Below are 22,281 nucleotides of genomic sequence, written 5' to 3'. Positions count from 1 at the left end.
ATCCTGACAGTTTTCTGAAAAAGCTATGTTTCTATGTCAGTCGTTCTTCGATTAAAAAAACAACAGCAGACCTATTTTTTAATAGCTAAAGCATAACATAATGCTAACACCAAAAGGTTTATAGTTAGGTTATAGTTTATATGTATAGTTTCATTATATAGATATTCCACTGTTACTTTCTTAGCTTACGCATGTTCCATGATAAATGTTTTTATGTGATGTATTCCCATGCTTTTTTGTTATTGCTTAATGTAAATCGCTCTGGATTAAGAGCGTCTGCTAAATGCCTAAATTGTAAAGGGGTTCCCGCCCCAAAATCGGTTATTATAGGAATTATATATTGCATGTGTGTGCTCGACGCTCATATACAATCAGTATATGAGTTAATATAAAATTAGTTTAAAATAGAATGTTGGATAAAGTAAGAACAGAGTTATGGTAACCGTGAGATAAGAATAGTTCAGTGGTTCTCTTCCTTTTTTGAGCTCTGGACCACTAGCATATTTCAGGTCAATAATGACCGATAAGGGCTTGATCTAAGTTGTTGTGCGTACTACCGCGTATCTATCGTGTAACGAATTGTTCATTTTCAAGCATTTCCCCCCCACGCTTTATAATTAAAATATGTTTAGCCCATAAAATCCCTGACTTACAGGATTATAATGTGAGAGACTAAAATTAATTAAAACATAGACAATATCACATTCACTTCTGGAAACAGCAAACTGCACAAAATAAAAATGAACCTCTCTCTCTGTCTCTCTCATGTGTGTATGTGTGTGTGTGTGTGTGTGTGGGGGGGGGGGGGGGCGTGTGTGTGTGTGTGTGTGTGTGTGTGTGTGTGTGTGTGTGTGTGTGTGTGTGTGTGTGTGTGAAAAGGTGGGTCAAACGAGGATTCTGCCTGTTGCAGTTTGGCAGAATCCTCATATCTCCCTATTTTATTTATGTATTCATTTATTTATTTTCCAATAAATTAACACCCTATACTTGTTCATACTTCAAAGGTCACACAATTAACAGTTTCCGTGCCGCGAATGGATTACTCCAGGTTAATGTCGCTGCCGTATCGGACATACCCGCCTTTTGTTTTATGTGTTTAATCCGCCGTAATGTAATGAATCAAAAGAAAATCCGTCTTCGTCGCGGAGTATGAGACTGGATGGCTTCGCTTTGATGACGAAACCGGAAATCGTCACATGCTGTGGGCTGCTAGGGCTTCTGGGAAATTGAGGCCAATGGAAATGCATTGGTTGCAACGCCTCATTGAAACCAATCTTGTGTGCGTCTTCCGGGTGCACCAAGATGGTGGATGCTACACACAGATCATAACAAACCACGGGAGCTTTTTTTGATGGATTTTCGCGGATTAAAAGCCCAAATAATTCAGCGTATGCTCTAAAGGTAATACAACAATCTCGGCAGTGAAGGGGGGTTGATTAAAATGCGGGTTAATCGTAAAAAACAGTCAAACTGTTAAGATATAGGAAACCATAGCAGATATACAAGCTGAAACCGCGTCGCATTGCAGATCTGCTATTTTTACTGAATTAGAATCTTAATGGTGAAAAGCAACTGTTTGGGAAATATGAGGTTTTCTCCTGACATCATGGCACTGTGTGTGAACTCCACAGCTGCTGTCATGACCAATCAAATGATCCCAGCTGTGTTAGGCGGTGCTATTTCGGGATCTCGCGGGATGGGTGGTCAGCTGACACAGTAGTGGTGGTGGTCCCCAGGTTGCTTTTAGTCAGGATGGTGGTCCCCAGGTTGCTTTTAGTCAGGGTGGTGGTCCCCACATTGCTTTTAGTCAGGATGGTGGTCCCCAGGTTGCTTTTAGTCAGGGTGGTGGTCCCCACGTTGCTTTTAGTCAGGATGGTGGTCCCCACGTTGCTTTTAGTCAGGGTGGTGGTCCCCAGGTTGCTTTTAGTCAGGATGGTGGTCCCCAGGTTGCTTTTAGTCAGGGTGGTGGTCCCCAGGTTGCTTTTAGTCAGGGTGGTGGTCCCCAGGTTGCTTTTAGTCAGGGTGGTGGTCCCCAGGTTGCTTTTAGTCAGGGTGGTGGTCCCCAGGTTGCTTTTAGTCAGGGTGGTGGTCCCCACATTGCTTTTAGTCAGGGTGGTGGTCCCCAGGTTGCTTTTAGTCAGGGTGGTGGTCCCCACGTTGCTTTTAGTCAGGGTGGTGGTCCCCAGGTTGCTTTTAGTCAGGGTGGTGGTCCCCACGTTGCTTTTAGTCAGAGTGGTGGTCCCCAGGTTGCTTTTAGTCAGGATGGTGGTCCCCAGGTTTCTTTTAGTCAGGGTGGTGGTCCCCAGGTTGCTTTTAGTCAGGGTGGTGGTCCCCAGGTTGCTTTTAGTCAGGGTGGTGGTCCCCACGTTGCTTGTTTTAGATAATAGTATCTCTCTCTCTCACACACACACACACACACACACACACACACACACACACACGCACGCACGCACGCACGCACGCACGCACGCACGCACGCACGCACGCACGCACGCACGCACACACACACACACACACACACACACACACACACACACACACACACACACACACACACACACACACACACACACACACACACACACACACACACACACACACACACACACACACACACACACACACACACACACACACACACACACACACACACACACACACACACACAGGCCAGTCTGTGATTGTGAACTGTGCAATATCCAGACAATGCAGTTATAGAGGGTATGCACATGCATACAATGTGTGTCATGGTGAATTTAACGTTGTTTAATTGAATGCAATAGGACTTTCCTGTGGATGTAGGGGCTGTCAAGACCCCCTTTTTTTTGCCACTCAGGCGTTCCTCCTAACTTCCTGGTATGATGATGATTTACGGCAGTAACTTTCAATACTTTAACTGCCATGAAATGTAAAGAGCATCCATGTTGTGTGACTACACTGTACATTGTGTTAGTTCATCTCATACAGTCTGTCTATAATGACTATAATGTACATTGTGTTAGTTCATCTCATACAGTCTGTCTCTATAATGACTATAATGTACATTGTGTTAGTTCATCTCATACAGTCTGTCTCTATAGAGACTACATGTCTCATTCAATTCAATGACTTACACTGAGTTGTTATTCAACTCTCACTGACTTGTACTGAGTCTCCACAATAAAAGCATGAAATAAATATAATCCATGTGTTTATAGTCTTTACTGGTGCCGTCATTTCAGAGTGTCTCCATTGCTGAAGAGGTTAATGTGTAATAATAATAATAATAATAATAATAAACATCTCTAAAGTAACTAGTGACTAAAGTTGTCAAATAAATGTAGTGGAGTAAAAGTAGGCTACACATTTTGGAACTGAAATGTAGTAGAGGTAGAGGAGAAGTAAAAGTATTGGAAATTGGAAATACTCAAGTAAATTACAAATACCTCAAAATTAAATGCACTTAGTTACTTTACACCACTGGTTATATATTAACTATAACTATCTTATTATTATTATTGATGGACAAATTAGACTTTAAGGTAATTATTTATCACAATGAAAACTACATGTAGTGGTGGACCATATTTATTATAAAATATAAAAACACCCTATACTGTAGGTCGACTGCACCTTTGTAATGTATGTAACAGGTATGTAACGGCTACATTTCATTTAATTTGTAAAGAAAATTATTATATAAATCACAAAGGCTAATTTGACCTTTGGGATACTGCTGCACTTTTTGGCTCATTCCACACGCCTCTGCTTTTAATACAGTAATGTCCTCTGGTGGTGCGTGTGACAATGTGCCTGTCTTGTGGAGTAATATTATGTATTGCATACTGACTGACTTCACACCCTGATATTTCATGTTGTAATCAAATGAAGATCCATGTTTGTGTAGGATGGTTACACGGCAGTTAGTATTTTAGTATTGAATAGACTTGTATAATAGAATTGTATATTCACCAAACGTTCCCCTATTTTCACAGAATAATTAATTCCCTATTATGATGACAAGGTGTAGCTACTATATTAAAAACCTTAATCCTAGCATCGTGACCCATTCAGGACTAGTTCACCCAAAAATGACTCCAATCAATCGATTCAAATCAAATCAATTACGCCACGAAGTCTTGAATTCATGGACATATTTTAGTTTTTGTCACATTCCTAATTGAAATAATTTTGCGTGTAGCTGCTCAGTAGGAGACTCTTCTAATAAAATACTCTTTCTAAATTCCCAAAAGCTCTTTACATAAAAGACGCATGGGCCTTGGGAGCTTGTTTAACACCTCTAGGTGTAATAAAGCAACCTCAGAGAAACAAAACACAGGGTTTACGACTACAGAAACCACCAACTGTCTTATCTCCCATCTTGAAAACCTGTGGTTGAAAGTAACTATTATGTACATTCACTTCTTGTCTGAAACAGAGAGAGGGTGTTTGTCTGCCTCGTGGGTCAAGACTGTTTCCACGGTCGAAGAACCTGTGATACTTAAACACTCATACATACAACATACTGGGAGCACACTGGTGGTCAAGGCCCGTTCTAGGCCAGTGCAGAGGCCAATGTAGTGCAGGGGGGAAGGTTCCCAGTTCGATTCAGCATGCTCCCCCAGAGTTAGTGTCGAAGTGTCCTTGAGCAAGACTCTGAACCCCTAATTGCCCCCGATGTGCAGGTTGGTGCCTTGCATGGTTTCCTCCGCCATCGGTGTGTGAATGTGTGTGTGAATGGGTGAATGTAATGCACAATCTATATGTAAAGCGCCTTGGATAAAGGCGCTGTATAAATGCAGCATTTACCGATGTACCGTATATAGGAGAGATATGGCCAAACTGAATTCGATCTGAAAGATTATAATTAATTATAAGAGACACGTGTGTCAATCAAGTTTGAACAGGTGTGCTTTCATAATGTGATCTATAATTGGATTTTTAGGATGCTACTTTAAAAAATATATTGTTATTTTACACAAGATGTGGTTTGTGACCGACAGCGCTCATTGGCTGAAGCAGCAGTAGATGTAGGTTAGATTTCCTGTTTCCTTGGTAGAGAAGAGAAGTCAGTTCAGGCATACAGTCACTGTCAACATGTCTTCTGTCTGGTTCACACTCATCACCTTCTCCATTCTCTCCTGCACTGCAGCCCTGAGTGACCAAGGTAAGTGCTGTTCTACCAAACATCTTCTTTTATCCTCCTTGTTTCTTAAACCATGTTAGCCAAGGCAGCTTCCAATCACTCTTTGTAAAATAAATACACATCATACACAAAACTTAAACATCAGTGCCCATATACATAATACCTAGGTGGGGTTGGCGAAAGGGCCTTTCTGTGTGGAGTTTGCATGTGTGTCCCCTAGGGTAGGTACCCTCACAAAAAACATTTAGTAATCCTGGTCTCTAAACTGACTCCCCCTGGCCAGCCTGATGGAGGGGAAAGGAACTGGTCAGAATAACGTGTTCCTTCCACGCGCTACGTCCAACCGGGGAAACTCCCCCCTGTCAGGTGAAAAGAATCGGCTTGGACGCTCATGCATTGAGCGTCCAATGCATTGCTCTCCCCAGGTTGGCGGAGGGAGTGTAGAGCCCAGGATTACATTAAACAACTGACACTGGGTGGAAAAAAAATAAAACAATAAATAAACATATCATTACTTTAGTGCACTATAAATACAATAAATATCATAATTGTCCCCCAACTATAAACAAAGACATATATTACTCTTTCACGCTATAACCAGCAACCTTTTATGAGCCAATTAAGATAGTATATCGTTTTATGTCTGTCTGTTTTTCCCTGTCTGTGCACCAAATCCCTAAGAATGTAATATTGAATTGAATATGTATTCATATCTACATGTGTGTTTGTATGGTTTTATTTTCAACTGAAGGCAGCAGCAGCGGCGGGGGGGTGACATGGAGAACAATGGGCACATCCGTCACCATCACCTGTAGCCCCCCCGTGACACTGAGGGACCCTTTGGATTCTCTTAGCATGGAGAAAGGTCTCTACGAAAAGCTGCAGGTCTTCAACTTTCACAAGTCGGGCAAAGTTACCATCAAAGAGGAACTGCAGGCCAGACTGACGACCAGCGGCGAGTTGGGGAAGCTGGACGTGACCGTGTCCAATCTGACCCTGGCGGACACGGGGCTGTACGAGTGCATTTACACCACCTTTGATAAAAACGTGGATATCACAGAGACGAATGGCGGTTCTGTCCTCCTGGTGGTAGAAAAAGGTGAGTTTTATTTCATTCAGCTGATTTCATTTTAGATTAATGTTTTAATGTTTTATTTTTTTATGGATCTCTCTCTCTCTCTCTCTCTCTCTCTCTCTCTCTCTCTCTCTCATTTTGGAGCCATTCCACATACATTTGCAATAGATGATGATGTCATAATTTTAACACTGCTGTATCTATACTAGCCACTGCCAGGAGACTAATATAGTTAAAATATTGAGATAAGAGGTTTATTTCTGCCCATTTCTAACGTCCACAGCAGGAGCCATGCCATGTGAGGCCCAGCCGTCTGACCCGGGCTCGTCCCAGACTCCCACTGTCCTGCTGGTAGTGTGCACTGTGACCGCTGGCTCTGTCCTCCTCATCTGCCTCATCGCCTTGTTCATGTGGGCCATTCCTAGGGTAAATATTACACCTGTTTTATTCCATCTAACGTTTAACATGCAGGTTAAGAGAAAACGGTTAAGAAAAAAGGCACGTGCCTCAGGTCAAAACATTGAAAACACAAAGAAATAATTCACAAAAGACAGCACACAATACTATAGTGTGCATGTGTGATGTTCAACCTTTTGAATCTCAAAGACCCCCAGATTTAATATGCCGAAGGTTTCCGACTCGCACGTTTTCAAATGTAAAAGAATGTTTAAAAATATATTTTGAAAATAGCAGATCTACAAGTGTCCTCAGCCCCTCCTGCAAGGGCTGAGGAGCAGGCCATGACAGGGGGTGTATGTGTGTACAAGCCTGTGTGTGTGTGTGTGTGTGTGTGTGTGTGTGTGTGTGTGTGTGTGTGTGTGTGTGTGTGCGCGTGTGCGCGCGTGTGCGCGTGTGCGTGTGTGCGTGTGCTCGCGTGCGTAGGCATAATCCCACAGTCAGTGTCTGTATGAGTCACCCAGGGTTCACGGATTGTTCTGTCATTACTTGATAGCAGTGAAATCACGCTGCCAAATCAAATAAATGCGAGGCCTACAGCGTTCACATTTACATCTCAGAAAAATAACATATGTCTCTTTCCATTTGCTTCTCACCCAGTGAGTAAATACAGTCTAGTATTGTGCAAGACGTGTTGCGTTGGCTTCTATGACACATATCATGAAAGTGTGATAATAACAAGTTGCGTAATTCTCTAAAATGATGACAAGATGTCATCGCGATCCAGGCAGCCAGCATCGAGTGCAGCTTTTGAGATTCGCTGGTTTGGGCAAAACTGCCATCTGCCATCCTAAAAAAACAAAATGTATTAACAACATGTATACCTACAGTATGCATTCAGTGTTGCAACTCGCAATGTGACACATTCTGAGCTTGTAGATCTGCTATTTTCAAAAGATTTTTGAAAACTTGTGAAATGGGGCATTCTGCATTTAATGAGTATACTTTCTACTTGTGGTACTTATATTAAAGTGCATATTGATGCCAATGTTGCATTTTGAATTCTGAGCTTTTACTTGAAAGTATTTCTACAGTGCAAAAATGTGCCTCCTTTTTCCACCACTGATGATGATGAAGAAGGATAGGATGACGCTAATAATATGCTCATAAAACTACGTGTTGTTGTTGTTGTTGTTGTTGACGACAGGTGAAGAGCTATTTCAGCAGCTTCTCGCCGGCGACTCGCCAACGCGTCAACACCAACGATGTTTACGAGGACATGCGGTCCACCGTGAGACGCAGGGACGACAGACCGATCCGCGGGCAGCAGCAACCCCTGGCACAACACCCCTGAGGAGACCGGTCCGGTCCGCGGACAGGAGCAACCTCTCTCACAACACCCCTGAGGAGACCGGTCCGGTCCGCGGACAGGAGCAACCTCTCTCACAACACCCCTGAGGAGACCGGTCCGGTCCGCGGACAGGAGCAACCTCTCTCACAACACCCCTGAGGAGACCGGTCCGGTCCGCGGACAGGAGCAACCTCTCTCACAACACCCCTGAGAAGAATACAAGTACCTAATTATCACCAAGGTTATGAGGCCGATTCTAAAAATATATATATATATATATTCTAAATCCTAAAGGTTTTCTGAAAAACCTATGTTTCTATGTCGGTGGTGCTCAACCTTTTTCATGTCAAGGACCCCCAGAATTGTCTGTATTTGGCCGCAGACCCCCCATCTGAAAATATGTTGTTCCAGGGACCCCCGAGAAGCAAAGATTTGAGTTAAAAACATTCGCTCTGAAAGAATATATATTCAAAGATTTTGCGCCACATTTATCACGATTTATCAAAAATAGCAGATCTACAAGCTCTCAGCGCGGCACTCTGTCCCGAAAATCTTATAAATTGACACAAACAGAAACTAAGGGCATTTTGTCCATCATTTCAGTTCCCTTTAGCTCCATAATGGAGTAAGCAAAGTAATAAAGTACAGTAGTAGAAACCTGAATGATTTAAAGGAGAATTCTATGCTAGAAGGCTTTCTTACCTTTATTCGTAGTTGTTACGTCCCCACCAAAGAGGTCTAGGTGTTATTCGTAGTTGTTACGTCCCCACCAAAGAGGTCCAGGTGTTATTTTGTGCAAAAGTGCATTTTTGGCTATTTCCCCTACCATAAGCCCGGGTTGGGTTTTTGTGCTAATTCGCTTATTTCCATCGAAATAAAGTGTGCCGCTTGGGATATTATTTACATTATGAAGAGAGGATACATTCTCTTCATAATCGCTCGATTTTTGAGCGATGGAAATAAGCGAATTAGCACAACACCCTATAGCCCCATTCAATTCAATGCACTCATTATAGTAGGGGAAATAGCCAATAATGCGCTTTTGCACAAAATAACACCTGGACCTCTCTAATTTATGTTCTTTTTTCTTTTTTTTTCTTTCCAAGAAAAGCAGATGTACAAGCTCACAAATGAGCTTGTGCAACTGTTATTTTTGCAGAAATAACTGCACAGTGCTGAGCCTTCAAGTGCACACACTGTAATTATGTATATAATATACTGTATGCTTCTACTTGAATCATTTCACAACCAAAGAATAATGACCTAATTGAGACAAACAAGCCTTAAGGTTCTCTGTATAGGTAAAGTTTTGATTGAACGAATGTAAAATGACTTGCAGTAGTAGTTGCTTTGGAGATGATGATTACAGTTCGGTAAACTAGTCCCTTTGATCTGTTTACTGTCATAACGCGTTACAGTCATTTCCCGAACGCGCCTCTGCACTTTGGTTAGTGTGACATATTGTGTACCTGCAAGATTTAGCATAATGTGGATGACGAGCGTGTCAAGGCCAAAGTTGTGGACACGTTTGCTTTCAATTACAAATCCATCAATGTCGAGTTACAATTCGTGTCGAGCCCATAAATAATTGTCAGTTTGAACATGTGTATATGTGTAAAAATAAATACATTGTTTTTTTTGTTTTAATAATGTATTGTTGTATTTATATGACCTTAAGCATTATGGGTTAGCAGTGGTGTTAAGTAACATTTACTCTCAAGTACTGTATAGTGTATACTAGGCTACTCGGGTACCATTTTAAGGCGTGGGAGTGGGAAGGACGGGTCAAAGAAGGTTAGACGCTCGGTTTACCATGCCCTGTGTGTCAAAATGGCCTTGAGCAAGGCACTTTAACCCCCTCACTGCTGTCATGTTCCTGTAATGTTGCACTTTTTGAAATGTATCAAAAAGTGAGAACAAACAAACAAAGAAAAAGCCCAATGGGTCGGTCGGTGTGGTGATGCGGTTGGTGGACCGACGTGAAATGGAGATCTTCATACATTTAACCAAATGCACGTGGATGGATATTTGATCTTTAATCATGGACTGATGTCTGACACAACACAGCCCATGTCTTAATGCACATAAATGGAGTCAAAATCCACTGGACATGTAACAGGCCTATAGTATACAGGACAGAATAAAATAAAATAAAACAGTACAAGCCTAAAACTTGTTGAACGAATGTACTGTACGTGTCACTGTCAGCATGCGGAGGAGCAATGTTTCGCCACAACACACAACGTTTGTGGTTATCGTATAAAATAACGTGTCTGAAAAGCACAAAGCGGGTCTCATGCTATTGTCGGATGTGAGAAGGCAAGGTGGGGAAGGGAAGGGGGGCTGCAAGGAAACCGTGCGAGAGAGCCTGCGTGGTTTTGAGCGTAGGCCTATGACTGGAGACCATGCAGAGGTTTCGCTGTGTGAGTCAACAACAGCTACAGCCTAAATGTCAGAACACCTTCCACCACCAACACCAGTGGCAGCGAGCCGACAGGCTGAGGCATTAGGTCTATGTTTACCGGTGTGGTACGGCGTACTCGCCGTGTGGTCACACAAGACATGAATTGTTGTTTGTTTCCTCTTCCTCTGAAGATGCATAGTGTGCAGTGCAGCCACGCTCTCTCTGTGTGTGTGTGTGTGTGTGTGTGTGTGTGTGTGTGTGTGTGTGTGTGTGTGTGTGTGTGTGCGCGCGCGCGTGCCGTGCGCGTGGTGGAGATGTTTGCATAGGCAACGTGCACACAGCGATTGTTTGTGAGCTGTGTGCAAGATCTGTATGCACACACGCACAAACAAACACACACACACACACACACACACACACACACACACACACACACACACACACGCTCACCACACACATGGTTGAGGCGGTGGCGAGTGTGGTGATGGGGGACGGGACGGGGGGTTATGAGTAAGACCTCTTAACATACAAAAACACAAGCGAGGAATGGAAACTGAGCCTCGAGGTGACAGGAAGCCATGTATATGGGCCCCCCGTTTACTAGAAAAACATTTACACACACACACACACACACACACACACACACACACGCACACGCACATGCACACGCGCACACACACGCACACACACACACACACACACGCACACGCACACGCACACACATGCATGCACACCATCCTGCAGTACATGTGTGCTAGTCCGACAGAAGAGAGATCAAGTCAGTTAGTTACTCTTACGTTAAGATGCATAGTTACATTAAAATACATTAAAACTGTACATTTATTATGAGAATAGAACTACATGTGCGGTGTGTGCGTGCCACCATTATAATGTTAAAGAACTACATGTGCAGTGTGTGCGTGGCACCATTATAATGTTCTGATTTTGATCATATATTATGATCCCAATTTACCGAACGCCAAGTGTCCAGGTTTTCTTCAAGAGTCCAACTTGTAGTGCTTATCAAATGCTTTATTTGCAAGGACCCCCTTAACCCATTTTGGAGCGGGAACCCCTTTTGGTGTTAGCATTATGTTATGCTTTAGCTATTGAAAAATAGCAGATCTACAAGCACGAGCTTGTAGGGCTGCTATTTTTTGAAAAATTGAAGAATGACTGACATAGAAACAGCTTTTTCAGAAAACTGTCAGGATTTAGATGACATTTTTAGAATCTGATCTCAGGTCAAAATGGGTTAACATTGAGAGTGTTCAAATGGAACCAAATGGACCCATAAGGGTCCATATAAATACGGTCCATTTGGTTCCATTTGAACACTGAGAGTTACAGACCTGTTATCGTCATTTACGGCTAGCTCTTTATGTGTTTCTTTATTGTCCTGTATGTCCACTCTTTTTGTATGTCTGTGGCAAAACTGTCATTTTGACCAAAATGTCCACCACAATCACATGAACAAACACATACTTCCAGGGGTCATTGTGGCACAATGACCCCTGGGAAGAATGTGTTTGTTCATGTCACATGGCTATTGAGGAGTGGCCTTTCACATAAAGACGTAGAACTTCCAAGTAAATTCACAAAGATTTGCACAGTATATGTTTTGTAAACGTTGGTTATGTTAACAATAAGCCCACTGATGACGCAAAAAGGTGCAACCATTTGTTTGCTGAAACACAAAGGAGGCAGCTATAGCTGACATCAATGAACAGTGCTGAGCTGTTCTCAGACAAACACTGCACTTAAGTACAATTTGACCTGGGAACGATTCTACAAATGTCCTCTAAATCCTGACAGACAAAACTAAAAAATAGCAGACATACAAGCTCGTGAGCTTGTAGATCTGCTATTTTTCAATGGTTAAAGTATAACAATGCTTAAAACACCAAAAGGGGTTCCCGTTCAAAATGGGTTAAGTACAATTTTGTTGAGGTACTTTTTACTTTCTTCATATACAATTTTCAATACTTTGTACTTCCCCACTACATGATCTCAGAGGAAATTATTGTACTTTTTTTACTCCACTGCAACAATTACTAGTTAGATTGTAGATTATGATTATCATTACGATACAAAACACACCAACCACTCTCCAGCCATATGTACAGTATGTATACTCAGCCATTTTACATTACAGATCTACAAGCTCACAATGCGTCACAAAACAAAAGTCTGTAACTCTGAGAGTTATATGGGAGTCTTTGGCCCCAACGCATACCACACAGGACTCTATGGGAGTCTTTGATTGGGCCCAATGCACAGGACTCTATGGGAGTCTTTGGGCCCAATGCACAGGACTCTATGGGAGTCTTTGGCCCCAACGCATACCACACAGGACTCTATGGGAGTCTTTGATTGGGCCCAATGCACAGGACTCTATGGGAGTCTTTGATTGGGCCCAATGCACAGGACTCTATGGGAGTCTTTGGGCCCAATGCACAGGACTCTATGGGAGTCTTTGGGCCCAATGCACAGGACTCTATGGGAGTCTTTGGGCCCAATGCACAGGACTCTATGGGAGTCTTTGGGCCCAATGCACAGGACTCTATGGGAGTCTTTGGGCCCAATGCACAGGACTCTATGGGAGTCTTTGGGCCCAATGCACAGGACTCTATGGGAGTCTTTGGGCCCAATGCACAGGACTCTATGGGAGTCTTGCATACCACACAGGGCATACTTGAAATGGGAAGGTTTGAGAATCAATAAACTGAACAAGTAAAATTATATTCAACCATGTCCTTTTTTTAGGTGCGCTATATATAGCCCTTCCTAAAAAGCAGCTTTGTTTCTCGTGTCACATTCGCCCTTGACAATAAAAGGAGAATTTACGTCATACGTACGTGTCTGAGCAAATCGGCTTTTTGTGCCAACACAAACATTAAATGCCATTGACAATGAAAGGAGAATTAACACGTCATAATGTGTCGGGGCAAATCGGCTAATCCCAGTCTTTGATGATGTACGATGTTAAGAGCGCCCCTCACTTCACACGGGTGTGATTTTATTCATCTCGAAAAGAACCGATCTGCAAGCTGAGAGCCTGGTAGATCAGCTATTTTCGGCAAATGTTGGCCCCCAGAATGGGGGCGACGACGACGACGACGACGACACTTACACTGTAGCCTAGGGTTGGAGTGGTTGAAAGCTTCTTATGAGGTCTCCTATGACAGGCCAAGCCTGCATGCTGGACTAGTGACCTACTTCATGAAGAGACGATGATAGCCTCCTCATAACATGTGGGAAGTGAATGTGATATTGTTTATTTAAGTTTTTGGTGTCATACACACACGCGCACGCACGTACACACGCACACACGCGCGCACACACACACACACACACACACACACACACACGTATTGTGTGTAGGTCTTGCCTACTGCCCACAATAACTATGTGATTTATTTGTACACCTTATATTGCACACTTCTATTAAACACAACGTCATCTGTCAGCTATGTAAAGAGCAAAGATTGGACTGTATTCCAGACACAGTCATCTTTTTTTTTTTTTTTTTAACCTTCTAAGTAATAATATAAAAACTCTCTCTCTAACAACACAGTCATTTTTATTTTAAATACGTTTTAACCTTCTAAGTAATAACTAATAATATAACAACTCTCTCTCTAACAACTATGTGATTTATTTGTACACCTTATATTGCAATATTATACAACGTCATCCGTCATCATGTGGTGATTTCTATTGAGGAACTAGCCCTAGAACGGCTCTTGTTGTTACATACAGTATGTACAGTATTTCACATACAGAGCCATAGAACACAGAGGTTAATTTCAGTTTGGGTTCTAAATGGTCGGCCTAAATGTGATAAATGCTCCGTTTGTACTCACCCATTAAATTATTCCAAAGACCTGGTGTGAAAAATGGTCCTCTAGTATTATATCCATGTGAAGGTTCTGGCACAAAACGCGTATTTAGTGAATTATCTCCACTTTTTCAAGAGATGCACACGGACGCCTTTCTCTCCGGGCGAGAGGGGCCGGAACAATCGATGAACTGATTTTACAAATACGTCCTGTTTACCGCAGACGTCATCACCAATTGACCAGGGAAACACAAAAGTTTGGGTCACACAATTGGCAGGTGCTTTGCGATAGGTGCTGGGTAATTAATCACACCACCTGCCAATTGTGTGACCCAAACTTTTGTGTTTCCCTGGTCAATTGGTAAACAACAGGAAGTATCTAAAATCAGTTCATCGATCTTTCCGGGCCCCCCTCGCCGGAGAGAAAGGCGTCCGTGTGCATCTCTTGAAAAAGTGGAGATAATTCACTAAATACGCGTTTTGTGGCAGAACTTTCACATGGATATAAAACTAGAGGACCATATTTCACTCCACGTCTTTGGAATAATTTAATGGGTGAGTACAAACGGAGCATTTATCACATTTAGGCCGACCATTTTCAATTCGACCAGGACCCGGTGCAAGCCATCTATGCCTGAGATACATGAAAATTTAGGAAGTATAATTCAATGATCACAGGCATTCTAGGTCTATTGAGGAACATGCTGGTGGAGAACCCACAACTATGTATTAATTGACGTGTGCTCAGCTGTAGCAGTTTGTCTTTGCATGGTGAGTCCTTACTCCTTAGTTAATCTATTGATAGCCCAGCTATATGTATTAATGTTGTACGGTAACAGGGGTTCATGGTGTATATTCATTGTGTTCATTTCCATTTCCTGTACAGATGTGATCACGAGTCATGAGTGGTCACTGCTTTAGCCATACTGAATTAAGCTGTAGGTTTTATTGGTAATAGGGCAAGCTAATGTTATTGTATGATTTAATCTGTCTATACTTCTATTGTTAACTTTGGTATAAATTTCTCGTAATAAAATCCATATTCTATATATTGCATAAGCATTTTCCAATAAAGATTGTATATTATAATATTAAGTCTGTGGTCCGTCTAGTATGTACATATAGCCTCTGGTTACAGTTGTAAAGAGCAAAGCTTGTCATTTTTATTTTAAATACGTTTTAACCTTTTAAGTAATAATATAACAACTCTCTGGTTTCCCTAGGCCTAAATGCATGGTTTTGGTTTACAAAGCAACAGCCAGTCCAGCAGATGGCGCTCCTATGCTAGTGTTTGCATTATTGTTGTTGCAGTGGAATAGAATATAGATTCAGAACTAGAACTATTGTTCCAGTAGCAGGTTGTATGTTTATTATAGCTAGGCTAGTTTTATTATGCTTTAAATAGTTTAATGTCGTCATAGTTTATTAATATGCCTTCATGGTTTGACATGAGGAATGTAGGGAGCACAGGTACACTTTAAACGCGTAAACAATATAACAAGTATTAATAATAATAACAGACGTTATTATGCTTCAAACAAACCTCTAAGTGGTGGTTACCTGTTGAGGAGTAACTAGCAAATAGCAGCTGCGGCTAATAATGGCAACTAATTGGAATGAATATGTCGTCGCCGTCGGTTTATAAATGCGCGAGTTGAGACTATTTAAACATGTTTTAAAGCAAACATTTTACGGTTTGATAAGCTTATTTGGTAACAGATGCGGGTGAGTGAGTGAGCAGTGAGCACCAAGGAAGAGTGGGCACCAACATGTATTTTTATTTTATAATAATAATAAATAAATAAGTATAGGCCCTCAAATATATATTTCTTGAACATTTTCACCATAATAGTCGGTTTTACATCGAGGTGCCCAGTTGTCCCTATAGTGCCCAGTCTGCCCACCTATCCTGTGGCGAGTGTATCATGGCCTATCCGTTATTTTTTTTTTTTTTTTTTTTTACCATTTATCGTTTCGTTTTACTATATTACATTTAGTGGCGTGCACAGACATTTAGAGGTGCTCAAGTGAAAAAAAGGGCACCTTATTGTGCAGCACATTTTGGTGCTTTAGCTATTTAAAAATAGCAGATCTACAAGCTCATAGCGCGCCACCAAGTGGAGCGCTACGAGCTTGTAGGTCTGCTATTTATTTTTTAATCGAAGAACCACTTAATTGACATAGAAACATAGCTTTAGATTGTGGGGGGCCTAAATAATACAGTAGAAAAGTTTTTTTTATCAAGATTTGATCAATGTCACCGCATGGTCCACACACTACAAATTAAGAAAGAAAATGTTTTTTTGTTTTTTTAGATTACATTGCCAAAAGGGCAGGGGGTGCTCTAGCACCCCCTAGTGTCTATCTGTGCACGCCACTGATTACATTTAAATATGATACAGTAAGAGTGTACAGTTACAGACCACTCCCTCGTGGACGCGTGGGCGTGCGTTCAGCCCTGCAGGAGACAGACAGCATGCAGGTGTGATTGGATTCATTCCCACAGGATCTGTTCTCTCTCTCTCCCGCTGCGACTATAGCTGCTCCCTACAGACTTTAGAACTGTGCGTTACTCAAAGTTACGGTACAAACAACACGTTAACTCAGAGTGTGAAGGAGAATTACTGACACACACACACGCTCCACGGACATTATAATAATACCTATACCTGGAGCACAACGTCGGTCAGTGAGTCAGTCAGTGGATGAGCTCCGGGGTCACCTTTCTGACGGACACTGTTTACATCAACACTTCTACCGGGGAAACAACAGCGACTCTGACAACCAACCGCACCATGAAGAAATCTGGATATTCAGGTACGTACAGCTCGTGTTGTTGTTGTTGTTGTTACAACGTACATGCCTATTGTTTACGTTCTTCTTACATGTAAAAGTACAGTAACATTTGGGATAGCCCCTGCCCCATGTGTGTCAACTAACTTGTCCACCCAGAGAGAGAGAGAGAGAGAGAGAGAAAGAGAGGCGGGTGTGTGTGTGTATGTGTGTGAGAGAGAGAGAGAGAGAGAGAGAGAGAGAGAGAGAGAGAGGAGGAGGGGGGGGGGGGGGGGGGGGAAGAAAGTGAAAGAGAACTTCATTGTCATTAAAGGGATAGTTCAATGGTTCACTGCCCAATTAAAATGCCTTTTTTTTCTCTATCGATTACTCACCCCATGGAGACTCGAATTCATGGATATTTTTTTAATTCCTAAAACAATAATTTGATGACAGTCATATTTAGTCATACTAGTGGTTCCATATGGAGACACAAAGGGCACTCTTTTTGTCTCCATAGGGAACCACTGTGACCAAATAAGACTTTAATATCACGATCTGTCTGCTACATACCAGTGCTAGACACACCTTTGTTGATTCCATGTGGGGAAACCCATCCAGGCTGTACGGCCTGGATGGCCAGAAGAACAAGGAGATACAGGCTAAGGCAGGGGTCTTAGGAGTGGCACAGTCGGACCCCTTAGTTGAGCTATAAGAGTGGCAGAGGCTCAGGGGTAGAGTGGCCCGTAGAATGGCTGGATGGGAACCACAAGGTTCCCAGTTCAATCCCTGTGGGCTCCCCCAGAGTTGGTGTGGAAGTGTCCTCGAGCAAGACACTGAACCCCTAATTGCTCCCGATGTGCAGGTTGGTGGTGCCTTGCATGGTTTGGTTTCCCCCGCCATCGGTTTGATTCATTGATTGAAGTATTTATTAACAGATTGGAGAATTACAGTACATTTCAAGCACAACTCAATAGAAAACGGACTGTTAACTGTGGACGACACCATAATGTGTGTGCGAATGGGTGAATGTAAAATGTAATGCAAAGGTGTGTGAATGTGTACGTGTGTGAATGGGTGAATGTGATGCACAATCTATGCAAAGGTGTATGAATGTGTACGTGTGTGAATGGGTGAATGTGATGCACACTCGCTTTGGATAAATGCGCTATATATAAATGCCCCATTTGCCATTGGGAGATGAAGCAGGGACCCCCCCCCCCCCCCCCACTACACAATACATCATATAGTCTACGGTTGTGTTGCAGATTAAACCTTTTCATAGATTTCATAGACTTGTTTTTGACAGTACTGTTATCATTAGTGCTGTGTTGTTTTTGTTGGATTCATGTTAATGTGTACAAACATCAAGGTGAGGTGCACTTGTAGATCTGCTATTTGTTTTGGCTAATTGCTCCCTTCAGAATTGGGCTTCTAGGGTTTATGTGGTTAATTATTAAAAAAATATATATATTTGGATGCACCCCTTGTAGTAATTCTGAGGACCCCCTTGGGACCCCCTTTCGTCTGTCGAAGACCCCTGGGCTAAGGGGACACTAGCAGCCAGATAGCATAATAGTGCTGCACGATTCTTGCTCAAATGTGAATCTCGATTTTCCTCACAAGAATTGAGATCACGATTTTCATGTTTTTCATGAAAATATGTATTGTCTTTACATTCAAAATGTGGCACCAACAACTACTGTGGCTTTAAACAGACAACCCTAAACTCTCTTAAAGTCTCTCTCTTGTAGCAAAAAAGAGTATAACTAAAACGAATTGGACAGCCAACAACTAGTGCTGCACCATTCTTGCTCAATTAATGTAGAATTGAGATCGCATAGGTGTCTGAATCTAGATCGCGATCTTATTTCAATGAATCGAGCAACACTAGTTAAGAACTTAAGAGTGGACGGACATTTAGGACGAAACAATAGCGAACACGAGAGCCTCTCTGTCTCCTGAGTCTCTCCAGAGGTGAGCAGAGCAGTAGAACTTAGTGATCATCAGGGGAGTGATTTATATTGGTCGATATGATATCACAGAGTATACGGTTCTGTTATCGTCCCAGTGCTGAATAGCTCCTCTATATGAGTCACACAATGGAGCCTTATTGAGTTTCCTCTTTGTGACCGTGCCAAACGCAGCCATGCCAGCCAGCCAGGGGTGTAAAGTAAAACAACAAAATACATTCACTTTTTGAGCTTTAGTTTGACTCCAATTTCCAATACCAAAAAAAAAATTCTATACTCCACTACGTCTCAGAGGCAAATTTTGTACTTTTACTCCACTACATTAATTTGAAAACTTTAGTTACTTGCCAATTTTGATTATTATTACAAAACATACATTTTTCCTCTTCAGCCCTACTGTATGCATTTTGGCTCACAATGTGTCGCGATGTGGATCCGTCCGTCCGAGGATCCGTCCATGCTATGATGGCGTACGGTAACGCGCGCTGATTAAATGATCCACCCTGTCGTGTGGTAGGATTTATTTCAGAGACCCGGTGTGAAGAGTGCAGTGGAACAGATCTGTGAGACAGACAGAGACTCGTTGAACCAGTCACTGTCTGTCTCGTCTGGGTAAAGTAAACCAGCACACAGGGACCCCCAGGCCCTGATCACACAGGGACAGCCAGGCCCTGATCAGGGAGGGACAGCCAGGCCCTGATCGGGGAGGGACAGCAAGGCCCTGATCACACAGGGACAGCCAGGCTCTGATCACTCAGGGACAGCCAGGCCCTGATCAGGGAGGGACAGCCAGGCCCTGATCACACAGGGACAGCCAGGCCCTGATCACACAGGGACAGCCAGGCCCTGATCACACAGGGACAGCCAGGCCCTGATCACACAGGGACAGCCAGGCCCTGATCACACAGGGACAGCCAGGCCCTGATCACACAGGGACAGCCAGGCCCTGATCACACAGGGACAGCCAGGCCCTGATCACACAGGGACAGCCAGGCCCTGATCACACAGGGACAGCCAGGCCCTGATCACACAGGGCGACAGGCAGGGAGGGAGGGAGGGGGGGAGGGAGAACTAAAAGTGACTGAGAAAGCTGACCTCATGTGCCCTGAATGACTGAGGGCTTCAGGCTAAAGAACATGCAGGTACTGTATGATGTGTTGGGGTTTTACCACTTTTTCCAAAACCTGTCTGGCGGCCCTATATATTTCTCTTTTTGAGGGGGGGGGGGGGGGGGGGCTTGTCATTGTAGGCGAAAATGAAAAAAAAAAAGAATCTTCACAAAGATTTTCATTTGATTTTTCATTTTCAAAAAATTGCAAAAAAATTGCAAAAAAAACAACAAAACAAATTGCTGCAATAATATTTTAAAATGTTTCAAAGTAGCAGATCCTGTGGGTCACGTGATCTCGTAGTTAACGCTATTTTCGCAGTTTGTCGGATGGTTTTGTCGGTTTGAAACTGTAAAGTGCAAACAAACTAAACGTTGACTCATTTCCATGTCCCCCGTTCATTCATGTTGTGCTGCAGAGAGAGAGAGAGAGAGAGAGAGAGAGAGAGAGAGAGGAACAGACCATCCCAGCTAGCTACCGTGTTTGCTTTGCGTAGACGACATGTAAATCCACTTTGACTGACAGCTTTATGGTTGAGATCCTCCGCCCCTCCCAGCCGATGTGCCCCTGAGGCGAGCGCCACTAGATTTATGTGTTTTTGCTTTTCGTATCAAACTACGGCAGGCAGGCAAGGCAGCCAGCCAGCCTGGCTGACTGGATTCTACCACAGTATCAAACTACGGCAGGCAGGCAGGCAGCCTGGCTGACTGACTGGATTCTACCACAGTATCAAACTACAGCAGGCAGCCTGGCTGACTGACTGATTCTACCACAGCAGTGGTTTTTGTATCAAGGCCATTGGGCATTCGAGCCACGGAGCCTCCATTTGATGAGATTTAGCCTCTCAGACCCCAAGACTAAAGAATGTTTTGTTGTTGTTGGATAAGATTTTGTCCACAATTCCATGCTGTGTTGATGTGGTGGCAGACGTTGATACAAAAAAACAAAGAAAACACAGTGTATACGTACGGGTCCATTTGGTTTCATGGCAGCAGCCTGACCCCCACCCTTTTCATGTCAAAGACCCCCAAATTGACACTAATTAGCCGCAGACCCCCATTTGAAAAGATATGCCAGGGACACGTACCCCCATAAGAGAAGATTTTTATGGCTCTAGCAGTGATTCAACCGGTTTAATTTCAAGGACCCCCTAGTTTGAATGCATATTAGTCTACGGACCCCCCATGTAATGGCATTTATATCTCTGGGACCCCCAATTTATAATGTAAAATCAATGTTAATTTAACGTTCCAGACCCATAGTTGTCCATTTCGATCCAAACTATCATTTAGCTGGGGACCCCCTGGAACTTCCTCAAGGTCCCCCGGGGGTCCCCGGACCCCACTTTGGGAACCACTGCGCTGCAGTATACTGCCGTGACCCTGATCGGTGACCTTGATTAGCTCTTCCCAAGCTGCTTGTCGTTAATGCTAATTACAATGATCTTGGTTCCCAGCAGAGTTTTGCGGTTTTAATCATGACCGGGAATTGGGAAAGCATCTGTGTTGTTGTAGATTGGTGCTATATATAGCAGCATAAGTTAAACAAAACAAAACAACAAAAAAAGTTTAAACTCTTAGGAATTCCAGCAGTGGACTTCTCAAAAATAGCAGATCTACAAGCTTGCGGTGCGTTACTTAGTGCCGCGCTGTGAGCTTGTACTGTAGATCTGCTATTTCTGAACATTTTTGAAAAATCACACACGTGTGAACTGAGTGGTGCAATTCCCCCCCCCCCCCCCCCCCCCCTCTCTCTCTCTATCTCTCTCTCTCATTAGAGTCACTACCTCTCTCACTCTCTCTCATTAGAGTCACTACCCCTCTCACTGTTTCTGGCGCCCCCTACTGCTATTTTTAAGTCACATACTCATGCTCACACAAACAAGTACGAGACAGACACACACACAGACACACAAACACGTACGAGGACATTGCAAGCTGGTTGTAGGAGTGGTTGCACCACTCAAAAAAGGGTTAAAAAAACAATTATTAAAAGTGGCTATGCACATGCAGAAAGTGAGTGGCAAATCGAGTTGTTTAAAGGAGCTATAACATAAAATACAACTTTTTCCCATTTCTTTTGTGTTTTTGGGGCTCCCATGTGTGTTTTCTATCCCCACAAATAACCAATTTTGAACAATCAGGCTTTCATATCATACAGGTGCTTTAATGGAAATTGCTCTCAGGAACAGCTCAACTGATTTTGGTCTCATTGTGATGTCATCAATGTCACCCT

At 42.9% G+C, this 22,281-nt stretch overlaps 2 protein-coding genes across 2 annotated transcripts in view; both read left to right on the top strand.

The window, feature by feature from the left end:
• Positions 1-5,076: 5,076 nt before the first annotated feature.
• On the top strand, positions 5,077-7,964 carry LOC310868664 (uncharacterized protein; the record flags this gene model as incomplete). The annotated part of the gene is made up of 4 exons (XM_083779120.1): positions 5,077-5,146; positions 5,877-6,224; positions 6,484-6,626; positions 7,804-7,964. The coding sequence occupies 4 exons, from the start codon at positions 5,077-5,079 to the stop codon at positions 7,948-7,950; spliced, it is 708 nt and encodes a 235-aa protein (XP_083635246.1). The 3' UTR covers positions 7,951-7,964.
• Positions 7,965-16,694: 8,730 nt separating this feature from the next.
• Positions 16,695-22,281, top strand: part of LOC310868875 (septin-9-like) — a 199,152-nt gene continuing 193,565 nt past the window's right edge. The window contains exon 1 of the mRNA XM_083779355.1: positions 16,695-17,009. Within this exon, the coding sequence (XP_083635481.1) occupies positions 16,898-17,009 (112 nt within the window). The 5' untranslated portion in view covers positions 16,695-16,897. The remainder of the gene's footprint in view (positions 17,010-22,281) is intronic.

The sequence above is a fragment of the Protomyctophum parallelum genome (assembly GCF_964188405.1).
Source record: "Protomyctophum parallelum genome assembly, chromosome: 13".
NCBI classification, from domain to species: Eukaryota; Metazoa; Chordata; class Actinopteri; order Myctophiformes; family Myctophidae; genus Protomyctophum; species Protomyctophum parallelum.
Note: the sequence above shows the minus strand (reverse complement) of the source record. Positions and strands in the feature narration are given on the sequence as shown.